The 26387-nt window shown below is 45.1% G+C and overlaps 1 protein-coding gene across 2 annotated transcripts in view; it reads left to right on the top strand.

The window, feature by feature from the left end:
- LOC147905468 (ribosome biogenesis protein BRX1 homolog 1-like) overlaps positions 1–25641 on the top strand; it is a 34057-nt gene extending 8416 nt beyond the window's left edge. The window contains exons 2-8 of one of the 2 annotated variants that reach the window (XM_087380096.1): positions 16136–16277; positions 16401–16479; positions 22763–22887; positions 23595–23696; positions 24251–24319; positions 24520–24618; positions 25005–25634. In XM_087380096.1, the coding sequence (XP_087236222.1) occupies positions 16136–16277; positions 16401–16479; positions 22763–22887; positions 23595–23696; positions 24251–24319; positions 24520–24618; positions 25005–25139 (751 nt within the window). In that variant the 3' untranslated portion in view covers positions 25140–25634. Of the gene's footprint in view, positions 1–16135; positions 16278–16400; positions 16480–22762; positions 22888–23594; positions 23697–24250; positions 24320–24519; positions 24619–25004 lie in introns of both variants that reach the window. The other variant, XM_087380101.1, reaches the window with a different exon arrangement.
- The last annotated feature ends 746 nt before the right edge of the window (positions 25642–26387 follow it).

Genomic DNA, 26387 nt, shown 5'->3' with positions numbered 1-26387 from the left:
GTCGCCACGAACGAACTACCTGAGGAGGATAAACATGAGGATCAGGTGGCGATTCGGTACCTTGAACGAGTTCCCATAGGTCTTGAGAATCAAGCACATGGCGCATAAGATTGGACCATGTGGTATAATTAGACCCGTTAAAACGAGTCATATCAGTGAAAGCATGTTTGGCTGTTGCAGAGACAAGGTGAGGGGAAGAAATAGGATGATAGGGAGAAGCAACCGGTGGAGGCAGAAGAGAATTGGGAATAGTAGCAGAGTGAGAAGAAGGGAGAGGTGGCATCACCGGAGGAACAAAGGAATTTGAAAAAGGTCCTGAGGGGGAGGGATGAAGATGAGAGGCGGGATAAGACATGAGAGGTGAAAAAGAGGCAGCGGGAGAGATAGAGGGAAATAAACTATAGGAATCCAGTGGCATGGGAGAAGGAGGAGGATGAGAAACCACTGGAGGAAAGATGGCAGCGGAAGAGATGAGAGGGAAGGGAGGGAGGGAGGGATGTGAACCGAAAGCAAACTCATTGTCAGACGCATTTCTTCCTTCTCGTCTGCGAGTGTTCACATGCATGTATGGATCTGTGTCCTCGTGATTACTTGTTCCTATGCCTTGCATAACAGAAGGAGTTGCACTAAGGGAATAGGGCATCATACCTTGCACTGATTCTTGTGGAATAGGCACTGTCGAATAATCCAATGTTCTCATGCCGGCCTGTCCTCTTTCGTCAGGGGATACTTGTTCTTCGTTGGCACCGAACTTGAGATGTTGCTCAGCTTCTTCTGAGTTGAATAGAGGTCCTTGTTGACGTATTGGAGAGAACCGTGGAGAGGTAGAGGCACGAGGTGTACGGGTACCTGCTTCAAGTTCCTTCCATTTCTGGAATTCAGCAAATTCTTTAAAGAGTTTGGAGAGGTATTCATCACCTTCAATCCTAGCAGACTCTCTCTCGACATATGTCGAAGGTGATGGTTGAATAGAGGTTGAGTCAGGCTGAGATCGCTTCGGAGAAGAGGGAGAAGACATCTTCAGGTGATGATTTATCTTCCAAGCTTTCCAGATCAAGGCTCAGGTGTCGATTGGCACACCTGGCTCTGATACCATATAAAGAAAAATACTTGGAGACAAATAAAACAATACTGAAGACAATCAATGGCTGAAGAAGATATATATATCACAAACGGAACTTAGTACAAGTGAAGAGAAGCTCTGAAACAAACTTCAGTCCTGACAACTGTAGTGGACTTCTGCACTAGCTCCACAAGTTGGAACTGAACCAAATCTGAGACAACAAACTGATGAAGGGGTTGCTGCAGATTTGGAGTAGAAAGAACGGAATTTGGAGCGGAAGTTGGAGGTAATCTGATGCAGAAAGATGAGCAGAACTGAAGCAGAAAGGAGGGCAGATCTGGAGCTGAAAAGGGGACAGATCTGGAGTAGAAAGGAGGACAGATCTGAGCAGAAAGGAGGGGCAGATCTGGGGCAGAAAAGAGGGCAGATCTGGAGCTGAAAAGGGGACAGATCTGGAGCAGAAAGGAGGACAGATCTGAGCAGAAAGGAGAGGCAGATCTGGGGCAGAAAAGAGGGCAGATCTGGAGCTGAAAAAGGGGACAGATCTGGAGCAGCCAGGAGGCAGAAGTTGAGGCAGCAGAGGAGGCAGTCAGGAGGAAGAAGTTGAGGCAGCAGAGGAGACAGCCAGGAGGCAGAAGTGGCTCAGGGTGTGCAGAAACCTCTGGAGCTGGAGAAGAGATAATATGTGAATACCTAGCCCCCCCCCCCCCCTTTTTATAGGAAGGGGCAGAAAAAGTCGGTCAACCTGCAGGTTGACCGACCTGGTCAGAGTTGACCGACCAGGTCAATCTGGTCGGCCAGATCTGGTCAGACCAGAAAAACATTTTAAATAATTTTTTTATTTTGTTTTTTTTTCTCTGCACTGAGGCTTTTGACATTTCTTTGGTTGTGTTTTTGGCCTCCGATTCGGGGTTTCTTTGACAGGATTTGGAGAGGCACCAGTGGTGCTTGTACCTGTTTTATCGGGTCCTGGAGAATTGGAGATTGCCTGGCTTAACAGACCCATCTCGACTCAAAGGTGTACCGAGGGGCCCTGGTGAGAGCTGAACATTTCTTGTGAAGGGTATAGGTAGTATTCCGTTCATCACCACAAGGAGAAGAAAAGTTAATATGTAGTGTGCTGTATGTTCCAAGTCTTTGCAAGAATTTGTTCTCCATGAGTCAGATGGATAAGAAGCATTAGATGTTAGTACTCTTCAAAAATGGAGAAGTCACCGTCACATCTAAGAAGTATGGACAGGAGGTGGCCCAAGGTGTCGAGGAGAATGGTTTATATTGGTTACAAGGTTATGGGAGGCCAGCCGGTTTCTTTGGCTGCTACCCTAGTATCCATCTGGTACGATATAATCTTCACTTTGCGTGCCATTTGGAAGCGCGGTACTCCAGGTTCGAGAGCGACCACTGAAAGGCGCGAACGCTTCTGCCAGGCATGGCCGGCAGGAATCCACCCTTTTCTGCGAGGGTATTCTCGGAATGTATAGACCACCATCTTGTTTGCTAGCTCATGTTTTGAAATCTCTCTAGGCGGTGAGCCGTGAGATCCAAAAATAGGTGGCTTTCCTATAGCTGGCAACCTGTTTTTTCTTTCGTACTTTCATCGATAGCTCCTTTTGGAAGTGTTTGTATGGTGTTTTCAAGCATTAATGGAATTTTCATTTTCTGGGGAAAAAAAAGAAATGTTGCTTTGCACAAAGAGGTCTCAAATAATTCATAGGACAATGAACTTTATTCTATTCCGAATCATGTCATTAAAGGCATTATCACAAGTCATTATATCGTTTTTTTGATTTATCATTTTTAAACAATGACCTCTGGAGAAATAGAATTCAGGCAAGGAAGGCTGATTACTTTATTTTGGCGGAATGACAATTCTGAAGTCAGAGGAGCTGATCTAAACCTACCCCATAGATTTATATCAAACGAAGTAAGTACATGTTTGGTGATTAGAAGACACCAAAAGCTGCATTAATTATAGGTTCCCTTTATGCAACACTGTTATTGCCTAGTATGGTGAACAAAGTTGAAGGGTTAGTTGAGGATAGTCATAAATAGTTTGAACTGAAGTGATTGTAATATTATCTAAGTGTTAGAAAATACCCAACAGAGGGTACACGCAGCGGAAGACTTATAGTAATGCCCAGGAGCTCACACAGTGTAAGTGTGGGATGTGGAATCACAAACTTCTTTACTTAATGTGTGTCACATAGATGTGCAGACTCATCAATAGACAATGAACCAGCCAGATATAGAAGACACCAAAACTTATATATTTCCGTCCAAAACTATGGACACAATACAAAAGAGATAGATCCAGAGTCCCACCAATGGTGTGGTCCTCTGATCTAACCACAAGGTCCTTCTCCTATCTGCTGGCTATCTCTAGACTCGAGCCCGGTGTGTTCTTCTCCACCTTCCTGCCTGTGAATCAGCCTAGGTGGGCAGCCCCTGCCAAGCTTTGTCTGCAGCACACAGGTCCCCTTGGTCCTCCTGAATGTAGGCTCCAAGATAACTGTTCCACTGCTCCAACCTGCTTGTGAATGGCTGCTCCAGAAGATGATGATCTCAGCACCTTGCTGCCCTAGAAGACAGCCAAGGTCCAGCCTCTTCCTGGCTAAGTCTGCAGCACTTGTTGCACTCTCTCACCTCTGTAGATAGGCCCAGAGAGTAGGCTCCCTGCTGCTCCTTTCTGCCCTGGAACTGCTGGCTACGCTGGATAAGAAATGAGGCCACAAGCCTCTCCTTTTATAGGCCCTAAGGCCTGCTGAGAAAACCGACAAGGCAGCCCCATACTGGCCGACCAGTCTGCTGCTGGTCCAGCCTTTTAAGGGCTCACAAAACTAGGCCTTTATGGCCCATACTTTTAGGGCTTTTGGCCCTCCAATCTAGGCAAGGGCCCAGCCTATATAAGGCCCCTAGCCAGGCCCTTTTGGCCTGCTGCTAGGCTGCCCTTTGCTGCTGCTGGAGACCCTATTGCAGGCTGTACTCCTGCCCATAGCCTCTGCCATCTGCCCCGTATCTTGCTTCATGCAGGCGCCTTCCTGCTGCAGCATCCTTGCCTCCTGCCAGGCCTTCACCAGCCCCGTACAGCCACGTATGCATACCGTACCCTTTTGTACTGCTGCGCCGTCTGTCCTTGCTGGAAATCCCTGCGCAATCAGGCTGCTGCAGGTCCCTGATGTCCACGTGTCTGCCCTGTACATCAGGAGCTCCATGACTTGCAAGGTACCCTTCTTGCTATGTGTGAGGTGCTGCCGATGTGGCAGTCCCCCTCCCTCTCTTTTCTCTGGGCATCTTCTGCCCTAGGTCTCCCTCCCCCACGCTCTCCTCATTTGGGGGCTTACAAATGGGGAGGTGACCTTTCCAACACCCCCTCTCACCGACACATCTCGGCCCAATGCCAACACGTCGATGAAGATGCTCCAGTAGCTCCCTGGTCAGAGTCCTCTGGAACTTTTCGGTGTCAAAAGATTTTCCTGGCTTTTCAGCAAATCAGCTTTGAAATCTGCAATATTATCTTCATTAGACCCTGTGAGCAGTAAGTCATCGACATAAAGAAGGATGACTAAAATTTCCCCCCCATCCATCTTGATGTAGAGGGTGCTCTCAGTAGGACTATTGTGCAGCCCCTTGCTGGTCAAAAAGGCATGAATCTTGGCATACCATGCACGAGGAGCCTGTTTCAGCCCATACAAAGCTTTGTTTAGCTTGCATACCTGAAGTGCATTTGCTGTAATTTCAAAGCCTAGAGGTTGTTTGACATAAACCTCTTCCAGCAAGTCTCCATTTAAGAAGGCTGTTTTTATGTCCAACTGATGAACATTCCATTCAAAATGTGCAGCCATTGCAATAACAGATCGGATGGTGGTCATCCAGGATGTAGGAGCAAAAGTCTCCTCATAATCTATGCCCTTTTTGTGAGCATAGCCTTTAGCAACTAGCCTTGCCTTGTATCTATCAATGGAGCCATCTGGCTTCCGTTTCACCTTGAAAACCCATCGTGTGCAAATGGCATGTTTACCTGGTGGCAAGTCTACAACATCCCAAGTCTGATTTTTCTTAATAGACTGCAACTCATCGTGCATGGCATTCATCCAATGCACATTGTCCTTCTTCGAATGTTGCAGGCTCCTCCTCATCGAGAAGAGTACGTGCATATGCTGATTCCACTGAATTAGCACCTTCCATGTGCCTTGCTGCACTGCGAGTCCTGCCAGGTAATGGAGCATCAATCTTACTCTCCCTGAGAGTCTGTAACAGCCAGTTTGGGACTGTTTTTGCTCCATGTATGTCTGCAATTTCTTGTTGAACCACCTGTTCCACTGCCTGTGGAGGTGGCAAGACATCTTGTGGCTGAACTCGAGCATCGGGAGGTGGCTGTAAATTCTGATTTGCATCAGAAATATCAGCAGGGGAACCCAAGGCAATGGGTAGCAACCCCTCAAAAACATCCTCTGAAGAAGAAGGCATATGAAATTCAGCCTGAGTGTGAGCTGAATTTTCTGCAAATATCACATCTCTACTGACAATGATCTTGCGTGTAGCAAGATTGTAGAGACGGTACCCCTTGCTTTCTGCACTGTACCCAACAAATATGCACTTAATTGCCTTATCTGACAACTTGTGCCTAAATTCAACTGGCACATGAGCATATGCAAGGCATCCAAAGACTCGGAAATAATCCACTGAAGGCTTTCTCCCATTCCAGACCTCATAGGGAGTTTTCTTCTTTATCTCAAAATGATGCCATGCCAATGCAATAGCGACGCTTTGCAATGCCAACTGCTTCACAGGCTCCCAATTCTTGCACACCAAGCAAGTCTCTGAACTTGTGCAACTTCTCTGCGCCCAATGCCTTCGTGAATATGTCAGCTACCTGATCCTCTGTGCTGACATAAGCTAGATCAATAAGACCTAGTAAAACCTTCTCCCGCACATAGTGATAATGCACCTCAATGTGCTTTGTTCTAGCATGAAAGACTGGGTTATTAGCCTTAGTGGGAGCCCGATTTAAAATGTAGTTGGCACACATCAGACCTTCAAGCCAGAATTTGTGAGGCATGTGTTTGCTTTTCAAGATACATCTGTCCATCTCCATAAGAGTTCTATTTTTCCTCTCAGCTTTGCCATTTTGCTGAGGGGTCAGTCTCACTGTGAGCTGATGCACAATACCCTTGCCTTTCAGAAAAGCATCAAAATCTGCAGACAAGTATTCCCCACCTTTATCTGTGCGCAATGTCTGTATCTTGAGTCCGGTTTCATTTTCAACCATGGCTGAAAAGTGTTTAAACACCATGAACACTTCTGATTTGCGCTTCAGCCCAAAGACCCAAGTGAAATTGGAGTAATCATCAATAAAGGTAACAAAGTAGAGATGATCACCCAATGATGGAGTCCTCATGGGACCACAGACATCACTGTGTATAAGCTGTAATTTACATACAGCTTTAACTGAACCATCCTTTTTGAAGGGGAATCTATGCATCTTGCCTAAAATGCACCCTTCACAGGCATGTGGAGGACGTATCTCAAGAGATGGCAATGCATCAACCATAGAGTGCTTTTGAAGTGTCATCAAGCTGTTGTAATGCATGTGGCCATATCGGGCATGCCATAATTCTGCATTCTGCATGGCGGTAGTAGGGGTAGAAACTGCAAGAGCATGGGCTGCTCTTTTCTCAAAAAGATCAAGCTGAAAAAGCCCACGCAGCAGAGTACCAGATAATCTTAAGGCATAATCATTTTCCCTGTCTCGGACAGCACATTTGTCATCCTCAAAGATGACTTGAAATCCAGCTCTGTTAAGAGTGGACACTGAAAGAAGATTCTTGGTGATACCAGGCACATATAAGACATCTGAAAGTCTGAAAACTGAGCCATCAATGGCAGTAAGCTCAACTTCTCCTGTGCCACGTACTGAATATGACGAGTTATTGGCACAAGTGACTTTCTTACCAACGGGAGGTGGATGCAAGGAAGTAAAAAGACACTTCGTAGAAGTGATATGCTTGGATGCACCGCTGTCAAAATACCAAGTGTTCAGTGTTTCATAGTTTTCGTCCAAGTTGCGGCCTGCTGGTATTGTGATAATTCTATCTTAAATGGTGCGTTGCCCTATCAGCTAGATTTTGCTCGTTGGGGAGAGACTAAAATGAAAATGTTTAGACTTCACAAGCAGTTGTAGCTTGAATGAAGAGATTTTGGACTACCTTTTGATTAGCCTTCTCCTTTAGTGCTAGCCTTCATCATGGCTGAGTCTGTCCTTCACCTCCGGAGTGCCGACAGAAACTCAGTACGAAGACTTTGTATAAATGGATGCTCAAGTATGTGTGGGTGTGTGGATTTGTATGTGTGAGAGCATATTTTTATACTATGGTCTACACCCACTGTTGGGCGCTGATGACGTCAGTGGGGATGTCATAGTAGCTAGTCCTTGCTATGCATGATGGAGTTTATGGTTTTCAACCTTGTGAGTGACTATCATGAGATTGAAACTGCACTATGTTGTGTTTTTAGAGGATGAGTTTGGGAATGTTCTTGGATTCATCTAGGTATATGTATATATGTAAGTCAAAAATGCATATGTATCATCATTACAAGTGGCTGTACTATCCCGAGCATTTGGAGCAGCCAGCCTAGAATCTGAAATGCAAGATAAAAAGGCATAATCCTGTCCAACAAAGTTGGCTGCAGCGTCCCCACTGTCAGATGCATGAGGAGCTGAATCCGAAACAGCCATACCGGAGCTGTTTTTCTTCTCTTTTGCAAGCCTTTTCCTGCATTCTGTAATGTGATGACCTGGCTTTTTGCAGTAATGACAAAAACCCTTCTTCTTGGGCTTACTTGCATCATTTTTAGCCTTTTGTGAAGGCTGTCCTGACCCACTGGAAGGCTCATTTACTGATGTCTTTGCCTGTCCCTTTGTTTTTGACTTAAACTTTGAGAGCATAGCTTGTTCACTTGCACATGAAGCCAAGTTTTTCCTGGTCTGCTCTTCCTGAAGCAGAAGTCCTATCAACTCATGAAAAGTGAGAGGATTTGCACCCCCCCTCAATGATGAGTTCAGTGAGGTATGAAAGCTGAGATAAGACTCAGGAAGAGAATTCAGAGTGGTAGTAATCATCTCTGAATCAGGAAAAATCTCATCTATGTTCAATAATTGCTGTCTGAGATGCTGTAGCTTTGTGAGGTGGACTGACATGGAGTCACCCTCTTCCATATGTGTATTACTTAACTCTCTTTTCAAGAAAGATACCCTTGCATCATTCCGGCTGCACATGCTTTCTAAGATATCCCATGCTGCCTTCGAGGTCTTACACGACCGGATATGCGGGGAATGATAAATCTTTTCACTGAAAGAGAGATGCATGACAAAGCTAAGGCATCCCGTGAATCCCATCTCTTCTACTCTGGAGTAGTGGCTATAGTTGCACCACCAACATGTTGTGTAGCTGCACCCTGTGCACGACCTCTTCCACCTCCTTGTTGAGGAGGGGTATTAGGTGCCATACCTGCTGGTCGGATCTCACCCCCATTCACATAATCCCATAAATTGCGAGAAATCAGAGTATTGCGTACCATAAAACTCCAGAGGGAGTAGTTGGTACCATCCAACTTGTCTTCCTGTGAAAGACCACCGAATTGGAAGTCATTCTGATTTTGCTGGGCCATATCTGAGAAAGAGATTTAAGCAGATACAAAACTGAATTCCCTTACTGGGAATGAAATGCACAACTCCCAAAAAACACAGCCAAGCACTGGCTGTAAATGCAACTAAGATTTCTGCACTTGCACTGTCGGAAATCTGTCCAAGCATCAAAAACTCTCCAGAATCTGCCAAAAGTGCTGCAAAACACTTCAAGAAAGGCAGTATGAACTGAAAACTCCAAAATTGCTCTCCCAACACAAAAGCCCCAAAATAGGCCCGAAATTGCAACTGGAAAGGGGCAAATTGATTAAAAGCCCCAAACGTTGCAAGAATTGTGCTCTGTCTGCAAAAGCCCCAAATTTCATTGCGAAATTGTAGTGTAATTACAAAATCCCCAAATTTCTTCAAGAAATTGTATTGCAAAATTGAAAGCCCCAAATTTCAGACCAAATCTGCAGATCTGTCTGCAATGTTTGCTTCACAAGTAACTGTGAACCTGAAAATACCCAAATGATTGCAAAGGACTGTAGATGTTTGCTGGTACAATGAGTACAGACGAGCATATTCGGGATGTACGGAGAAGTACTGATGTACGGTGCAGTTATGTATGACGAATTGTACTGAAGCAGGACCTGTACGAAAACAGGTACGACGACCTATTGTACGGTGTGTACGCGCAGGTATGGTAGTAGCAGGTACAACAGGTACATCGCTCGTACGGAAGGTACGGCGACAAATCGTACGTTCGCAGGTATGGACGGCGATTCGTACGGTCGCAGGTACAGACGGGGCATGCGTACGGCGTAGACACGTACGTACCTTCAGGCTGTACAGTGACGAATGTGCAGTACGTGCTACACGGCGCTGGTCTTGCTGTACGGTCAGGTGCGAGCAGTTCTTGCTGTACAGTCAGACGCAGGTACAAGCAGATACGGCAAACTGATTGCAGGTATTCTGGTACGGCGTTAGTGCAGATACGTAGGTGCTAGAGTAGCATGTCCGTATGGACTTGTACGGAATGTACGGCACTGTACGGGCGACGAGACTGCAGCTGACGAAAGTACAAGCAGCAAAAGAGAGCTCGCAGGAGCTAGAGTCCGGGAGCAAAGAGCAGGTCCTCGAGCACGATCTGCTCTGATACCAAATGTGAGATTTGGGGAGAGAGAGAGAGAGAGAGCAAGAGAGAGTGAGCTGAGAGCTGAAAGCTTGAAAGCTTTTTGTCCTAGTGACAAAACCTTAGTAGTCACTAACCATAGTTAGTGAACTAACTGCAGTTAGGGAAAAAACCTCTTAAAGAGGGAAAAGTGCCCCTAACTAGCTTATTAAATTACATTGGTCACTGCTGAACTATATCTATAATTCTAACACCCCTTCAGTCATGTTCCCGCCTTCGAACTCGAGCAATCCAACCGTCACGATCTTCCAGTTGTCCCCCTCATAATGAGTGAACAACTTGGAGTCTTCCAGGTGCCATGCTCTGAGGGTCTGTTTCAACCCGTCCTTCCTTTGGCAAGGTCTCCAACAAATGAACATCTCTAGATAACCTGGACCACGAACTTTAAACGCACCTGACTGAACTTGAGTCACCCTCCTTCTCGCAAGGGCACAATCCTCCAGTCGTGAAAGTCGATTCCCAAGAGCGTCTAAATCAGGGTCGTCCTTCAGCAAGGTCCCTGCCTCCAGGCTCCCACACCTGTGAGCCTCCTACTTGGGCTCTGATACCATGTTAGAAATGACCCAACAGAGGGTACACACAGCGGAAGACTTATAGTAATGCCTAGGAGCTCACACAGTGTGCGTGTGGGATGTGGAATCACAACCTTCTTTACTTAATGTGTGTCACATAGATGTGCAGACTCATCAATAGACAATGAACCAGCCAGATATAGAAGACACCAAAACTTATATATTTCCGTCCAAAACTATGGACACAATACAAAAGCGATAGATCCAGAGTCCCACCAATGGTGTGGTCCTCTGATCTAACCACAAGGTCCTTCTCCTATCTGCCGGCTATCTCTAGACTCAAGCTCGGTGTGTTCTTCTCCACCTTACTACCTGTGAATCAGCCTAGGTGGGCAGCCCCTGCCAAGCTTTGTCTGCAGCACACAGGTCCCCTTGGTCCTCCTGAATGTAGGCTCCAAGATAACTGTTCCACTGCTCCAACCTGCTTGTGAATGGCTGCTCCAGAAGATGATGATCTCAGCACCTTGCTGCCCTAGAAGACAGCCAAGGTCCAGCCTCTTCCTGGCTAAGTCTGCAGCACTTGTTGCACTCTCTCACCTCCTATAGATAGGCCCAGAGAGTAGGCTCCCTGCTGCTCCTTTCTGCCCTGGAACTGCTGGCTATGCTGGATGAGAAATGAGGCCACAAGCCTCTCCTTTTATAGGCCCTAAGGCCTGCTGAGAAAATGGACGGGGCAGCCCCATACTAGCCGACGAGTCTGCTGCTGGTCCAGCCCTTTAAGGGCTCACAAAACTAGGCCTTTATGGCCCATACTTTTAGGGCTTTTTGTTAGAATTATTGTTATAATTTAGCAGTGACCAATGTAATGTAATAAGTAGGTTAGGGGCACTTTTCTCTCATTTAGAGGTTTTTCCCCCTAACCACAGTCAGTTCACTAACTACGGTTAGTGAAGGATAAGGTTTTGTCACTTAGACAAAACCTATCCCACTCTTCAGTTGTAACACACTCTTCAATTGCAACTATTGCTTTCAGCTCTTTACTACCTTCTTGCTCTCCTGCTCTTACACTCTGCTCTCTCTCCCTCTGCAACTCACATTTGGTATGAGAGCAGGTTGACCTTGCTCCCTGCTCCAAGAACAACAGATCGCTGCTTGCAGATTTCGTCCGTACAGTCCTCCATAAATCTGTACGGACTGTAGTTTCTGCACTACCGTACAGCTTCTGAGATCGTTGTACAGCTCCTTAGATCGTAGTACAGCCCCGTCAGATCTGTCTGTACATCCCCGTACAGCACGTCGCCCGTACAACCGTACATTGCCTGCAAGTGCCGTACGCTTGTCTGTACCTGCACGCGCTGACAGTGCCATCGCCTGCAAGTGCCGTACGCTTGTCCGTACCTGCACGCGCTGCCATCGGCATCCGTACTTGCTACAGCCGCTAACTACGCACGTGATTCGTACAGCAGGCCGACCTGTTGTAATTGTTTGTACGTACAAGCTTCCAATAGCGCCAGCTAATAGGTTGTTCGTACAGACATTGTTCCGTATAGCTGTCGTATACAGTAGTCCGTACACAAGAGGGTACCTGTCCGTACAGCATGACTGTACATTCCGTACAGTTGTACAGCATGACTGTACATTCCGTACAGTTCCGTACTTTTGTACGGAGTGTGTCATTAGCTGTCTCCTCAAGCCTCTGTGTGCATTCAAGGTCTTCTTGTAGGAGCATTTTGCAAGGAGCCATTCAAATTCGAGGCATATTTTTGCTTTGCAGGTCATTTTGTCGGCAGATTTGGACACATTTTGTGTATTGGGAATTTTTTTAAATTTGGGGCTTCTGCATTTGTTGTAGAGAATTGCAAAAATTTGGGGCTTTTGCAATCACATTGCAATTTTGCAGTGAAATTTGGGGCTTTTGTAGGCAGAGAGCAATTTGTGCAACATTTGGGGCTTTTAGACCATTTGCCCCTTTCTGGTTGCAATTTCAAGCCACAAATTGGGGCTTTTGTGTTGGGAGAGCAATTTTGCAGGTTTCAGTTCACACTGCCTTTTTGTAAGTGTTTTGAAGCACTTTTGGCAGGCCACGCTCTCCTCATTTAGGGGCTTACAGATGGGGAGGTGACCTTTCCAACACCCCCTCTCACCGACACATCTCGGCCCAATGCCAACACGTCGATGACGATGCGCCAGTAACTCCCTGGTCGTAGTCCTCTGGAACCTTTCGGTGTCGAAATCTTTTCTTGGCTTTTCATCCAGTGGCTCCTGCTCCACCAGGTCTGGTTCCGCTTCCGCACACCATCCTGGTACACAGGTCCATCTCTAGTAGCACCTCCTGGCACCACCCCCTTCCGTCACATTCCTGCCTTCGAGTTCGAGCAACGCAACCTCCACGATCTTCCAGCTGTCCCCCTCATAATGAGTGAATAACCTGGAGTCTTCGAGGCACCATGCTCTGAGGGTCTGTTTCAACCCGTCCTTCCTTTGGCAAGGTCTGCAACAAAAGTACATCTCCAGATAACTTGGACCGCAAACTTTAAACGCACCTGACTGAACATGATTCACCCTCCTTCTCGCAAGGGCACAATCCTCCAGTCGTGGAAGTCGATTCCCAAGAGCTTCTGAATCAGGGTCGTCCTTCAGCAAGGTCCCTGCCTTCAGGCTCCCACACCTGTGAGCCTCCTACTTGGGCTCTGATACCATGTTAGAAATGACCCAACAGAGGGTACACGCAGCGGAAGACTTATAGTAATGCCCGGGAGCTCACACAGTGTGCATGTGGGGTGTGGAATCACAAACTTCTTTACTTATGTGCATTCAATAGATGTGCAGACTCATCAATAGACAATGAACCGGCCAGGTAGAGAAACCACCAATATATATATTTCCGTCCAAAACTATGGACACAATACAAGAGAGAGATCCAGAGTCCCACCAATGGTGTGGTCCGCTGATCTTACCACGAGGTCCTTCTCCTATTTGCTGGCTATCTCTAGACTCGAGCCCGCGTGCTCCACCTCGAGCGTCTGTAGACTTTCCGTCCAGTGTGTTCTTCTCCACCTTACTGCCTGTGAATCAGCCTAGGTAGGCAGCCCCTGCCAAGCTTTGTCTGCAGCACACAGGTCCCTGTTCCACTGCTCCAACCTGCTTGTGAATGGCTGCTCCAGAAGATGATGATCTCAGCACCTTGCCGCCCTAGAAGACAGCCAAGGTCCAGCCTCTTCCTGGCCAAGTCTGCAGCCCTTTAAGCACCCTCTCACCTCCTGGATATAGGTCCTAGGTGGGCAGACTGGCCGACCAGTCTGCTGCTGGTCCAGCCCTTTAAGGGCTCACAAAACTAGGCCTTTATGGCCCATACTTTTAGGGATTTTGGCCCTCCAATCTAGGCAAGGGCCCAGCCTATATAAGGCCCTAGCCAGGCCCTTTTGGGCTGCTGCTAGGCTGCCCTTTGCTGCTGCTGGAGACCCTATTGCAGGCTGTACTCCCGCCCATAGCCTTTGCCATCTGCCCCGTATCTTTCTTCATGCAGGCGCCTTCCTGCTGCAGCATCCTTGCCTCCTGCCTGGCCTTCACCAGCCCCGTACAGCCACGTATGCATACCGTACCCTTCCGTACTGCTGCGCCGTCTGTCCTTGCTGGAAATCCCTGCGCAATCAGGCTGCTGCAGGTCCCTGATGTCCATGTGTCTGCCCTGTACATGAGGAGCTTCACGACTTGCCAGGTACCCTTCTTGCTTTGTGTGAGGTGCTGCCCATGTGGCAGTCCCCCTCCCTCTCTCTTCTCTGGGCATCTTCTGCCCTAGGTCTCCCTCCCCCACGCTCTTCTCATTTGGGGGCTTACAGATGGGGAGGTGACCTTTCCAACACTAAGGAGATTCAACTGGTAGTAAACTTATAATATCATATAGATGAATAAGCCTTTGACTCCTGGCAAATTTTGTAAGTCTTGCAAGGGGATGAATTACCAATGCTGTAAGTTGAGCATAGGGTAATTGTAAGTCTTCATCGTGGATATTGGAGGGAAATACCTTGGAATTTTGGTAATAATACTGAAATTCTACCAAGTGATCATGGACAACTTGAGTGGTCTGAAAGGGATGATTGGACTTGTTCCTATTTTGTTTCATTCCAACACTCATGATTAAAGGTAGGGAGTTCAGTATAATGGAAAATGAGGTATGGCTGATTTGTCAATTTCTTGAAGGATTCGAAGAGCCATCTAGACACCAATAGCATGTCATGGTGGTATGGGGATGATGAGGCATTAAATTGTGTCTAGGTGTGGAAGGGTTTATGGCTGGTTTAACGTGCTTCTTGAACTCAGAATCATTGTAGAACAGTTCGATTGGAAGTATTTCCTTTTACATAGGATCAATAGAGACCGTTTTTTGTGAAGAGAATCTGTTGTTTTGAACTATGTGTCTTAAATCCTCTTTTAAGATTTAAATAATGTAACTTTCTCAATAGGACCGATAGTAGATGCAGTGCAATTTAAGAGAGAATGGTGTAAATTGCATTAGAGTAAGACTTAAAGAGGACCTTAGAAGGGGACATGGGGCAACTCTAACCCTGACCCTAACTCTAACCCTAGCCCTACCCCTAACCCCAAGGGGTAAGTTGTAACTAACTCCGTCTCTCTTTGCTTTCATATGCATGCCATGAAGACATTGAGAGCTACGTGAAGGATGCCTACCACTTAGGAAGATTTCAAAATCTGATGTTGTTACTTTTTAAATTTTCACTTATCATGCTTACTGCTTGGGGAGGATTCCAAAATCTCTCGTCATTACTTTTGCATTTACTCTTATCTTGGATGATTATCTGAGCCAGGCATTTAGTGCCTGTGCATACACGATTGTTGCAGCCTAATGTTGCCCAGTTTCCACACAAAATATAAAGCAAATGAGGTTGGATGAACTGCATAAACAGCAGCCACTGATGGAAGCTGCACTAAGTTACTTGCCTGAAATGTCTGCAGGGAAGGTTAGCAAGCTACAGCAGTAGCCACAGGTATAAGTGACAGGATCTCTGCTGCAGCAGCAGGATTCCAAGATTTCCACCACCATGGAAGGAAGGCAACTTAAGAGAGCATTACAAAGCTGTATAGGACAGCTATGCATGGAATTCTAATGGGAGAGACAAAGGAGCCAATAATGGGTGGAAAACAGCTTCCCAAAACTGTCATTTAGGATGGAAAGAATAATAATTACCATTGGGAGTGTGTAGAGACGTGGACAGTTGGGTATAGAGGAGTATGCAAGATAGACTAGGAATCTAGTTCTAATTGTAAAAGATGCGTTCTTTATTGGAAAGGGAGTAACCTGAATGCAAGCTTTGATAAACGTGGTGGAACCTTAACTTGAGCCAAAATTTTGAGTGTTTTGATACGTCTATATCCGTTTTTTGTCTTAGGATTGATTCTTGTGTTAGCATAGGGCTCTTCATCAGGGTAGGGCCTTGAATTTTGTTTTGGTGCTTCTGACAAACCACCCATGGAGATGATCTTAGGTATGAATAGTGAATGGAATTTCGGATGCTATTGTTTTCTTCTTTGTGTGAGAAGGCCACCTTCTAGATTCACATTTTTGGAAAATAAGCTTGGCTTTTCTGAGGAAATGTTCAAGAAGGGAAAGGACCCTGAACCATTTTAAAGGTGATATAGTTTTGTTATTTTATAGCCAAGCTCCTGATCTGGATGAAGCTTAGTGAATGTATAACAGCAGATGTGATTTTGCTGAATTGCAGGTACCGCCATTTGATGATGGATTTAGTTGGGCTTCTGCCTCACAGTAAGAAGGACGTCAAAGTTCAAGCAAGGGACAACAAAGCTGCTACATTAAATGAACTTGTAGACCTGAAGGGTTGCACAAGCTGCTTGTTCTTTGAGGTAGGCAAGGGATGAAGATATGGTAGTAGATATTGTTTTTGTGAATACAAATGATATTTCATAGAGATGTCTCTTGGTATTAAAACCTATTTTTAATCAATTATGATGATGTGTCTTTTCCAGTGCAGAAAGAAGAAAGACCTATATTTATGGATGTCAAAGTGCCCTAGCGGGCCTTCTGTGAAATTTCTGGTTAAGGCTGGTATGCAATTTCATGATTTTGTCAGTTCCGTTACTTACTCCTAGCATCTAGAGAATCATGATATCTGTGTAGAGATTGCAAACCTACAAAGCAGGCACTCATGGGCGGAGATTATCGATAAGCTGCATAGGACTGCTTCCTATACTTTGATGCATTTGTGAGGCTCATTTGTGAGCATACTATTGGGACATCATGGCATAAGTAGGTTGCACATAAGGATAGAGCTATCATGGAACCTTTAGTGGGTGAACAATCAGTAAATTGATAGGGCCAGCTAGTGGGCGAACCAATAGTCAGTTGTTAGGGTCAACTAGTGGCCACCATGAACAACGTTAACTCCAGGATTATGACTGTCCTCAAGAGCAAAACAAACAATCACTCGTCAACCAACCTATTTGGAATCTAGAGCCTTTATGAGAAGCCGACTACCTTGCAAGCCCCTCCTACTCTGATACGTTTGATCACCCCTTCAGTCTCACCTAGAACTTTGACATGATGCACAAAAGTTCCCGTGTGGAAAAGGAACAATCATATTGGATCAAGCATAAAGGCAATTCATTTTCCTCTCCACATGAGAAAGTTGGCAACCAAAGGCCATGAGGAATCACCTCCCCAGTCGGAGTCACTCCAACCTGAAAGCTGGATCCTGGAATGCTGTCTGGACTGATAGAACAACCCACGATTGCAAGACCCCTGAAGACACCGAAGAATTGAAGACCAGCGTCCCAATGAGTCTTCTTAGGTGTTTGCACGAAAGAGCTGAGAAGACCAACGGAGTAACATAGGTATCTATGGTTAGATCTCCTTCAGCTCCATACATCTCGGACTTGGGGGGGAGACTAGGAGCTCCCCACCAAGTCCCAGTTCTACCGCAACCACTTCCTGAGAGTATCGGAGGAGCGATTCATCATCAGACCCCAGTATCTAGAGGATAGAGGAGTCTCGCATGCATTGAGGATTGCCATTGGACAGATCTGTGTTTCATCTCATCAGCTGAGGATCGAGACGGGGAGAGCAGCAGGCATACCCAGGGAGCAGCGGCTATGTATGCTTTGCACACTAGGAGTGACTGAGACAGAGGAGCACTTTTTATGTGTCTGCCCAGTCTACTATGAGATTGGGGGGCGATACCATTGCCTCTACCAAGAGGGGAGTGGCTTCGGCCCACTCTCACGATTGATCCATCTCTAGGATCAGGTTTGCTATATCTACTTGAGATGCGCCGACATAGGGAGACCCTACTATGACAGATCAGAGAGCAACAAGAGGCGATCAGAGCATAGGACAGGGAGGTTGACAAAGCACATCGCCATGTCACAGACTTCTATGCATTTGAGTTAGCTCTAGGACACATCAGGGTGGAGGTGGAGGAGATACTTGACATTCGGGCAGCCTGGATTACCGAGAGAGGGATGTAGAGACCACCTGCAGCACGGAGAGTGACCAGAGCATAACCAGAGCACACTGTATTGAGGTTTGTCCTATCATAGCTTTCCTTAGAGGAGACCGCCCGAGGCGAGGGGTTACTTTGAACATAGCCCAGCGGGTTCAGAGATCGAGGAGACCACGTCCTGCTCCGCCACCACAGCATGGCACAGCCCAACAGACGCAGATCCGAGACATTTCACCACTCACAGGCGAGCCACCATGGTGTCGGGCTTTGGCTTCTCAGCTTGAGCCTCATATCTCAGCATGCTACAACTCTCAAATAGTTGCTAGTCTCTGGGTTATACCCGATTTTGCTTGAGCCATTGAGCTCTGTAGAGCTATCAGTTTTTCAGTTGAGCAGCCTTAGCACTCAGCAAGGGCCTTAGTGCGGCCTTTGCTCCAGCCCATTGAGGCTTGTATGAGATAATCATTTGGTTTACTTTGTACCTTGTCCCATAGGCCCATGAGGTCTTCTGCGGATGTTAATACATCTTTCTCTCTCTCTCTCTCTCTCTCTCTTCTAACACCAAACATGCATCAATTATGCACACAGTTATGACAAAACACTCAAGGAAAGTGCAAAATACAGTGAAGCCTTAGCAGTAATCCTGGAGGTGTCCCTCACGATTGATGACCATTTGCCCAATCTCATCTTCAATCCGAATCAACAAATAAATACTCAGACAACAAGTCGCCTCTTTCAAAGAGCCATATCTCTTCAAGGGCGCTATGTGTGTTTGTTTGAAGAAATAGTTGACACTGGCTTCTTAAAAATTGAGCAAGCAATCTACGATGTTCGTGGATTATAAGGAAAAGATCGATAACAAGCTTGCTCCATCTATCACCGCCGCCATCTTTACCATACTCATTGGGTAAATGCAACCGCAGCATAACATCGTCTGCAGACTCAACCATAATCCAAGGACGGGTAATCAAATCGGTCCAGGGGAGTTGTTAACCTCGTGGCAACAAGGGCCAGAAGCGCATTCTAGGACAACAACGATGAGAGGATTGTGTGTGTAGAGTAGCTGCAAAGCTCCGCTTGTAATATCTTGAGCTTGAAAGATGGTATGATGAATCTTAAAGGATGAGGATAGCCAAAATCCGTACTAGAAAAGATTCAATCATACTTGTAAAATCAAGATCTAGAGAGAGAAAGACTAAATCTAGAGAGAGAAATACTAAAAGTCTACACTTTTTGAGGTCCCCCCACTTTGTGTAGAGACCCAAAAGGTCCCTCCCAAAAGTAGAGGGACTCTTGTCCAAAAGGTCTCCTACAAAAGAGGTCCCACCACGGAGGTACCTATGGATTGTATAGAGACCAATATGTATAAATCTCTCTCAATGGAATGAAGCTCCCGCTCTTTGGGGTTCAGTGTTCAAGCTCACTATTGTGTTTATGTGATTGATCTCCATTGCGTCCATGCTCTCTTACACTATCGTGTTCTAGCATGTCCTTATCCTTGTTCTCCCTTCTCCTCCCTCCTCCACCATCTCCTTCTCCCTCCTCCTGTCTCTTGCTCCACCCTTCTTTACCCTCCTCCTCCACCCTCCTCCTCCTCCCTCTTCCTCCACCCTTCTCCCTTCTACTTTACCCTACTCCTTCTCCCTCCTTCTCCCTCTCCTTCTCCCTCTTCCTTCCTCCTTCCTCCTCCTCCTTTCTCCTCCCTTCTCTTTTCTCCTTCTTTCTCCCTCCTCCTTCTCTCTTCTCTCTCCTCCCTCTTCCTTCTCCTTCCTTGTCGCTCTTCTTCAATCCTTACCCCTCGAAACTGTGAAGGAGACTAGGTCTCCACTCCTCAACCTTGGACTCCTAAATTCTGCAACCCCCTCTGAACCCTGGAACTCCTAGATAGCTCTCTTCACTTTGTTCTCTTTTCACCCCCCCTTGAACTCTCATGGAGGCGAGAGCCTCCATCAATCGTTATGATCGAGCCCTCTTTCTCACCCACGCGCGCATGAGATCTGCTTTCCACGCTTTAGCCTATACCTCTCACCGGAACACGACCTGAGGACCTATGCTACACTTGTGAACACCTATGCTACAACGAGAAACGACACGGCTGTAGGTGACCAACACCCTCGGAACCTGCACTTGGGAGAAATATTGACAACAGAAGCACTCAAGGCATCTCGTACATGTAATCGATGTGGCCAATAAGATCATTATTGGCGGCGGTAGTGTCCCCAAAAGAATGCTGAGGAGCCCAGTAAAACCAGTTGACTAATAGTGTTACTATTGTGACCACGTATACTCCAGCCTACTAGTAGCATGAGGTAGGCGCTACCAGCAGGCTTTTCGGATCCAGATAGAGTATTGCTTGCTTGTTTGTGTCAGCAGAACCTGTCAATTAGGTGCATCGAGTAGGGAGTCCTTTATCGAGGTAGGCTTTCAGGTAGGACCACGTTGTTCCCTTTAACTCAGGTGGCAGTATGTTATCAGTTTGTATTCTGTTTGGACGTTATGACTTGGCAGATCCAGAGGGGGTCTGCTAGTGTTCTAGTGCAACTATTGTCTGATGTTGCTGAAGATCCGGATATGTCAGTAGATTGCTAGTGTGAACGCAGACACAGTTGATTGATCCTTGTGAGCTGTTATATGCTTGTTATCATTGGAGCACTGAAGTTTATTGATGTGGCGACATTGTACCAGTTTGGACTTGAAAGGGGACTTCAGAGGGGCTATCTAGCTTTGTGATACAGGTGCCCATGCAGGGAAGCAGACCTTGCACCGGTGGCATATCAGCTGGATTATTGTTTTAGTACCTTCTGTTGGAGTCAGGGACCAGTTCAGCAATTGGATTGTTGTATCAGATAACTCAATGTACCATTACCAAACGAGAGGAGTGTACCTAGCACTCGTAGCTTAAGAGCAATAGCTCCAGGTTTCCAGTGATCGTGCTGAGGCGGTTTGCGCCAAGAGGGGGCTTCTTCGACCGTACCTATGGCGGTCTTCAGCTGGAGTATCACACGATGGATTCCTCCAGTTGTTCCAGCGGCACACCTAGCTCCTTGGTGTCCTTGTTCCAGCCAGGAACTGAGAGGGGGTGTTAGAGGTCAACATCTTCTGATGTCACCTAGAGAGAGAGTGCCTTGCTTGTGGGTGTGCCCGCCGAATGAGAGGCTAGGGTAGATGAGTGTGTGCTTGCTTGTGGGTGTGCTCGCCCAGTGAGATGCTAGGGTAGATGAGTGAGGCCTTGTGTTGTGGGTGTTTCCCCCCCCGTGAGGATAGATATTAGCCCCGTGTTGGCTCGTACTCATGCCATTGTGATTGGATGTGGAGGCACCCTTTTTATGCCAGTGGAGGTGGGTAGGCAGCCTCCTATGTGCTTGCAGTAGGGCTGATTGCCAGCCTTGCTTATAGGGCAGCAAGGGTCGTAGCCAATGTCACAAGAAACGTTTATAGATTTTGCTAGGCGTTTTGTCTAGAAATGGGTTTACAATTTTTTTTAAAAAATGAATTATGTGTAAAACATAAATAATTATCTTCAGATTCTCTCTCTCTCTCTCTCTCAAAAGAGCTCTCAAATACACATATACACATTGAGCACTCTAAAAAGAGTCAAGACATAGGTGACAACTTGTACTAAGGTGTTTCGCCCAATGTAGTGGCGTTTCGCCTGTTTCAGCAAAGCGTTCCGTCTAGAATCGTTAGACGAAACCTTTCTAGGTGTTTTGCATGCTAGAAACATGTTTTTTGGTTACACTGAGTGTAGCACTTCAGGAGCAGGGTTGTGGAGCAGTCCATCCACTCCTTATGCCTCTAGTTGTTGTGGTTGTTGAGTTGTCCAATGGAGCTCTCGAGCAGCCTGTTTGTGCAGAGGTTTTCCCCCAGTTGTAGCAGGGTTTTCTCCAGAGATCACTTGCAGTTTCTTGTGCCTTTCTCTCCTTCTCAGTGTGATGTGTGTGAGTCTCTCTCTCTCTCTGTCTCTCTCTCTCTCTATTTCTAGGGGCAGAGAGAGAGAGAGAGAGAGAGATGGGGAGGGGTGGGCGGTTAGGGAAGAAGAGATAGAGAGAGGGGGGGTAGATCGAGATGTTGATGGCCCTCCCACGCACGCACGCACACACATACGTGTGTGTGTGTATCTAATATATATATATATATATAGAGAGAGAGAGAGAGAGAGAGAGAGAGAGAGAGAGAGAGAGAGCGAGCTTATTAAAGGTCTTTGAAAGAACACAGAGTCTATGAGAGTGAAAGAACCTGATACAACAAGTTGAAGGCGTGGAACTTGTAACTGGGCATCAACACCCCCGATGAATACAAAAAGAGCCATAATCATAACGATACCGATATGCCTAAAAGAGATCCCTGAACGCATGGAGAAGATGTGGGCTGGCGACACTGTGATGTTGAGAGAGAGAGAGAGAGAGAGAGAGAGAGAGAGAGAAGGGGGGGGGGGGGGAGTGAGGGAGAATCTTTTATCGTCAAGCCACAAGGTAGGCCCTCACGGGGTCATCAGCATAGTTGCCAGCCGAAACGGAAACGGGAAAAACCGGGGAAACGGAGTTTCGGGCCCCCGCCAAAACGGAAACGGAAGAAACAACAATATGGTACAATTTATGTATTAAAATTTGTTTATTTATACATAATGCAATTATCAATAGAGGTAAAAAACTAGTGATTACTGAAAATAGTTTAATCAAAAGAGGGCAAAAAACAGTGATGAGAAATGACGTTTCTGTTTCCAGGCCAGAAACGGCCGTTTCTGGTAACTATGGTCAACAGACGTCGATCTTGGGGATTGAACTCAGCACACCCAACAACAAGAGTCACTCCCGTAACCAGAGAGAGAGAGAGAGAGAGAGAGAGAGAGAGAGCTGCGTTCTAAGGTGGTTTGTATTTGGTTACCTGTAGTGCATACAATGGCAGAGCTGAAACTCACAGGGAATCATCTGAAAGGATCTCGTCCATTATTGACTTTTTCGTCATCCTTTGATATGCATCCTCATCTTCAACTTCTTAAAGAGTTGTTGAAACAGGTAGCCATGCCCATGTGGATGTGTCCTTTCTTTCCCTTTCTTTCGATGCTTTTTTTTGGGTATACATGTTTCCTCTAGAGGTTTTAGTGATTGGCATGTCTTCTTATGAGACGGCTTTTACTAGAAGTCATTCTGGTTGATGTACAATTTGGAAGAAAATGCAAGTTTCTTTGTCGAACTATACTTAATTAGTGATTTTGCCACAATTCCATCTGGATCTTTTGCCACAAGTGGATCTTTTGCCAGTCTGACCATGTATGGTGGGTTCCATAAACGTTTTGAGGAAAAAACTGGCCAAAGCTCAAGTGCACTTGTGCTTTAAAATTTTATTTGCCATAGCATTTCCTCTCTTGGGGTGCCCTTGCATGTAGGCCTGTGCCTACGTGATCCTGTATGTGCACATGCATTCATAGAGTGCGACGTGTCATATTGCCTCACACATGGAAACAAACCACATTCAAGTCGATATTGAAACATTATGGGACCTTACAAGGTTCACAATAAACTTACAGAGGGCCTCACATTATGGAGGGAAAGTTTGTCCTGAACCTTTGATCCATGAATATGCATTTAGGAGTTTCACCTTAGCTTAGCTAGGCATAAGCCATGTCCTTGAGTTGCTTGCTTGGTGACACAAACCATACTCAATAAATCTTCATGCTAATAAGTGATGGAACTTTAACAGGTTTGCTGCTGGTTCTTTGCAGGTATTTTGTACACCCAAAGATCATAGGAAGGTCAAGCCTTTCTTTGATCATGTGTTCGCATTTTCAGTGGCTGACAATCATGTTTGGTTCCGTAACTACCAGGTTTTCCATTCCAAACCAAACAAATTGAAATTTGGGCCTCTTCTATTTGAGCTTTGTGTTTTATTTTTTAAAGTAGATGAATGTCACTTCTGAAGAAGGTATCCTGGAAATTACAGTGGAATGTTGTGTTGCTCAAATACATTCTATATTGTGGTAGTTAATCTTTGCGCCTACTACACAAATAACAAGCCATTTAAAGCAAACTGTGTGGGTGTTTGCTTTTGATTCTACTTTGTATTTGTTTGCATTCACGGTTCTTTTGAAGAAGATCATTTGATGCCTTCTCTTTGGTCTCAAAGTAGTAAAATCAAATTTATTTGAGAAGTTAAATACCTTGAACGTATCTTTATGTTTTTGATATCACTCTTTTGATTTCTTTCTGCTTGGCATTATTGGTAGTTGTTTTACTGTTTTTTTGTGCTTTTGATATGATTCTTTGAATAAAATTTTATTATCTTTCTGCTCAGCACCAAATCAGAACTTTTTGTTTGGAGGGGCATGTTAAAAAAGATCTTGCAGAAATGGTAAAACTCGCTTGGGTCCTTGTTCTACAGATTAATGTTCCTCATCATGGTACAGATAAGATAGATAAAGGTGGTATGGACAAAATGACACTTATTGAGGTGAGTATTTGACTTCTGCAAAGGTGTTTTCACGGTTCTAGATCAATCTGAAGTTCCCAATGCTAGGTGGGGGGGCTTTTTGGACATGCATTAGAACTAGGCACATAAATTGTATATTATAAGGTAACATTTTGTACACTTCATATGGCTTGCTTGAAAAATTAAAAGAGACTAAGGTAATTTGGTTAGTATCTTTTCAGGTGGGCCCTAGATTCTGTTTGCACCCGATCAAAATTTTCAGTGGAAGCCTTGGAGGACAAACGATCTATGAGAATCCCTTTTATATCTCACCTAATGTGGTACGATTTCTGCCCACTTTAGCATGCATACCATCCTGTTAAAATCGCTCTATCTTTCTTGTGCTGTATTTGCTATTGCTGGAATAAAGAAATTTGGAAAAGATATGGCCAAGGACATGATAATGCAAAAGTGTGCTGTAATGGGTTTGGCTAACCAGGTTTCTGACGTTTGGTCTAAAGTTTTCCATTTGCTGTCATAAAGAATGTTGCAAATAGCTCAGCTTTATAGTGCGTTTTATGTCAGCACCTTGTGCACGGGTGGGTGCCACCAGTGTTGGTGTTTATGATGTTAGATTTGGGAACACATTTATTTTCTGCAATGGAATGGCTGTTTTAAGAGGTAAAAATGTTTTGATAGTGTATCTCTAAACTCTTGCATGCAACAGGTACGATCACAAGACAAGAAGGCAAAGGCTTCCAAATATAGGAAGAAGGTGAAGGCTAAGCAGCGTAGAAAAAACCACCTTACTGTGAACCAGGTGGAACCTGATGAGTTGGCTGGGGTTTGGAATGACGAGTAGGCCATATGCACCCTGCAACTTTTGCAGGTGACTCAGTGTTGGAAGGATAAATCCTTTCTGCTTGTATAAGGCTAGGTTGACATAAGAATAATTTTGCAGTGGTTGTGATTTTTGTGCATTGGAAGTTTTGATCTTGGCAAATATACTAATTTATTCATAGTAGCATGATGCACAAAATCTTAGTGAAATGGTTGATGCTTAGGACAAAACTATGCCACTACGTTGGTAGATCTTGCTAGGTTTTTAGGTCAAGTTTAATCTAAAATACAGTGCTATTGCTGTTCACCCTCGTAGATTGGATGGGGGGAGTATTTTTGGCCCCAATGTACAAGATCAGTTGGGCATAAACGCTAGTTGTGGCCTGAGGTTGATTGCATTTGCTACCTTTTAAGGGGTACAAAAGCATTCATATCTAGAAAAAATATCATTGGTGCCTAAATTTAATCATACCAAATGTTTTCTTTTATGCAAAGGCTATGAAAACAGTTAAAGAATATATAGCTTTGAAAATACAAGAACATGGCCATCAAGGACGAGATTAATTCTTGCTCTCGAAAACATTTTCGTAGCATATAGAGCATGAAATGTTTTTAAGGATGCACAAATCATTCACGAAGTGTTAATTCTTTTTGAATTTTCATTGATTAGTATTCTTTTGCAAGCAAAAACAATAGTTTTTATACTTTTAGCATAAATAGTTAGAGCAAAACCTATAAAGATTTTAATCATAATCCCATTATTGCTCAATAAATACTCATGTCACATATACGTGGAAAAAAGGATTCATAAAAAGTTCTCCATTAGTTTTAAACTTAAGATGAAAGGATTTTCAATGTTATTTTTAGTATTTCTTTATAAACCATAAATTGCAAGTTATTAAGAAACTATTTGGTGCAACGGTGCTTCCACGTAGAAAGTTTAGTTGCATATCATCAAAACTAGCCTCCATAAGGGCAATAATTTCAAAATTAAAACTCTTAGAATGGAGCTTTGTTTTATATTGCCAAAGCTTTCTTTTTCCTTTATTAGTGCTCGTGCATGTAAAGGCTATGGATAGTGCATTTGCATGTCTTTCTTCCATTCATGCTAGACTAAAAGTGCATTAAAGGATGACAAAGATCACATGATTGAGTTGTAATAACACCCCGCTCAGTCCAATATTTACTTAATGGATGGTTTGGTGTGACAACATCATCATGGGTTATGTTGGTGATTGGTTTATGAAATTGAATATCATGTTTCCTACTT

This window comes from Dipteris shenzhenensis, chromosome 1, assembly GCF_047967505.1.
Source record: "Dipteris shenzhenensis isolate YYH24624 ecotype China chromosome 1, Dip_SZ_1.0, whole genome shotgun sequence".
NCBI lineage: Eukaryota > Viridiplantae > Streptophyta > Polypodiopsida > Gleicheniales > Dipteridaceae > Dipteris > Dipteris shenzhenensis.
Note: the sequence above shows the minus strand (reverse complement) of the source record. Positions and strands in the feature narration are given on the sequence as shown.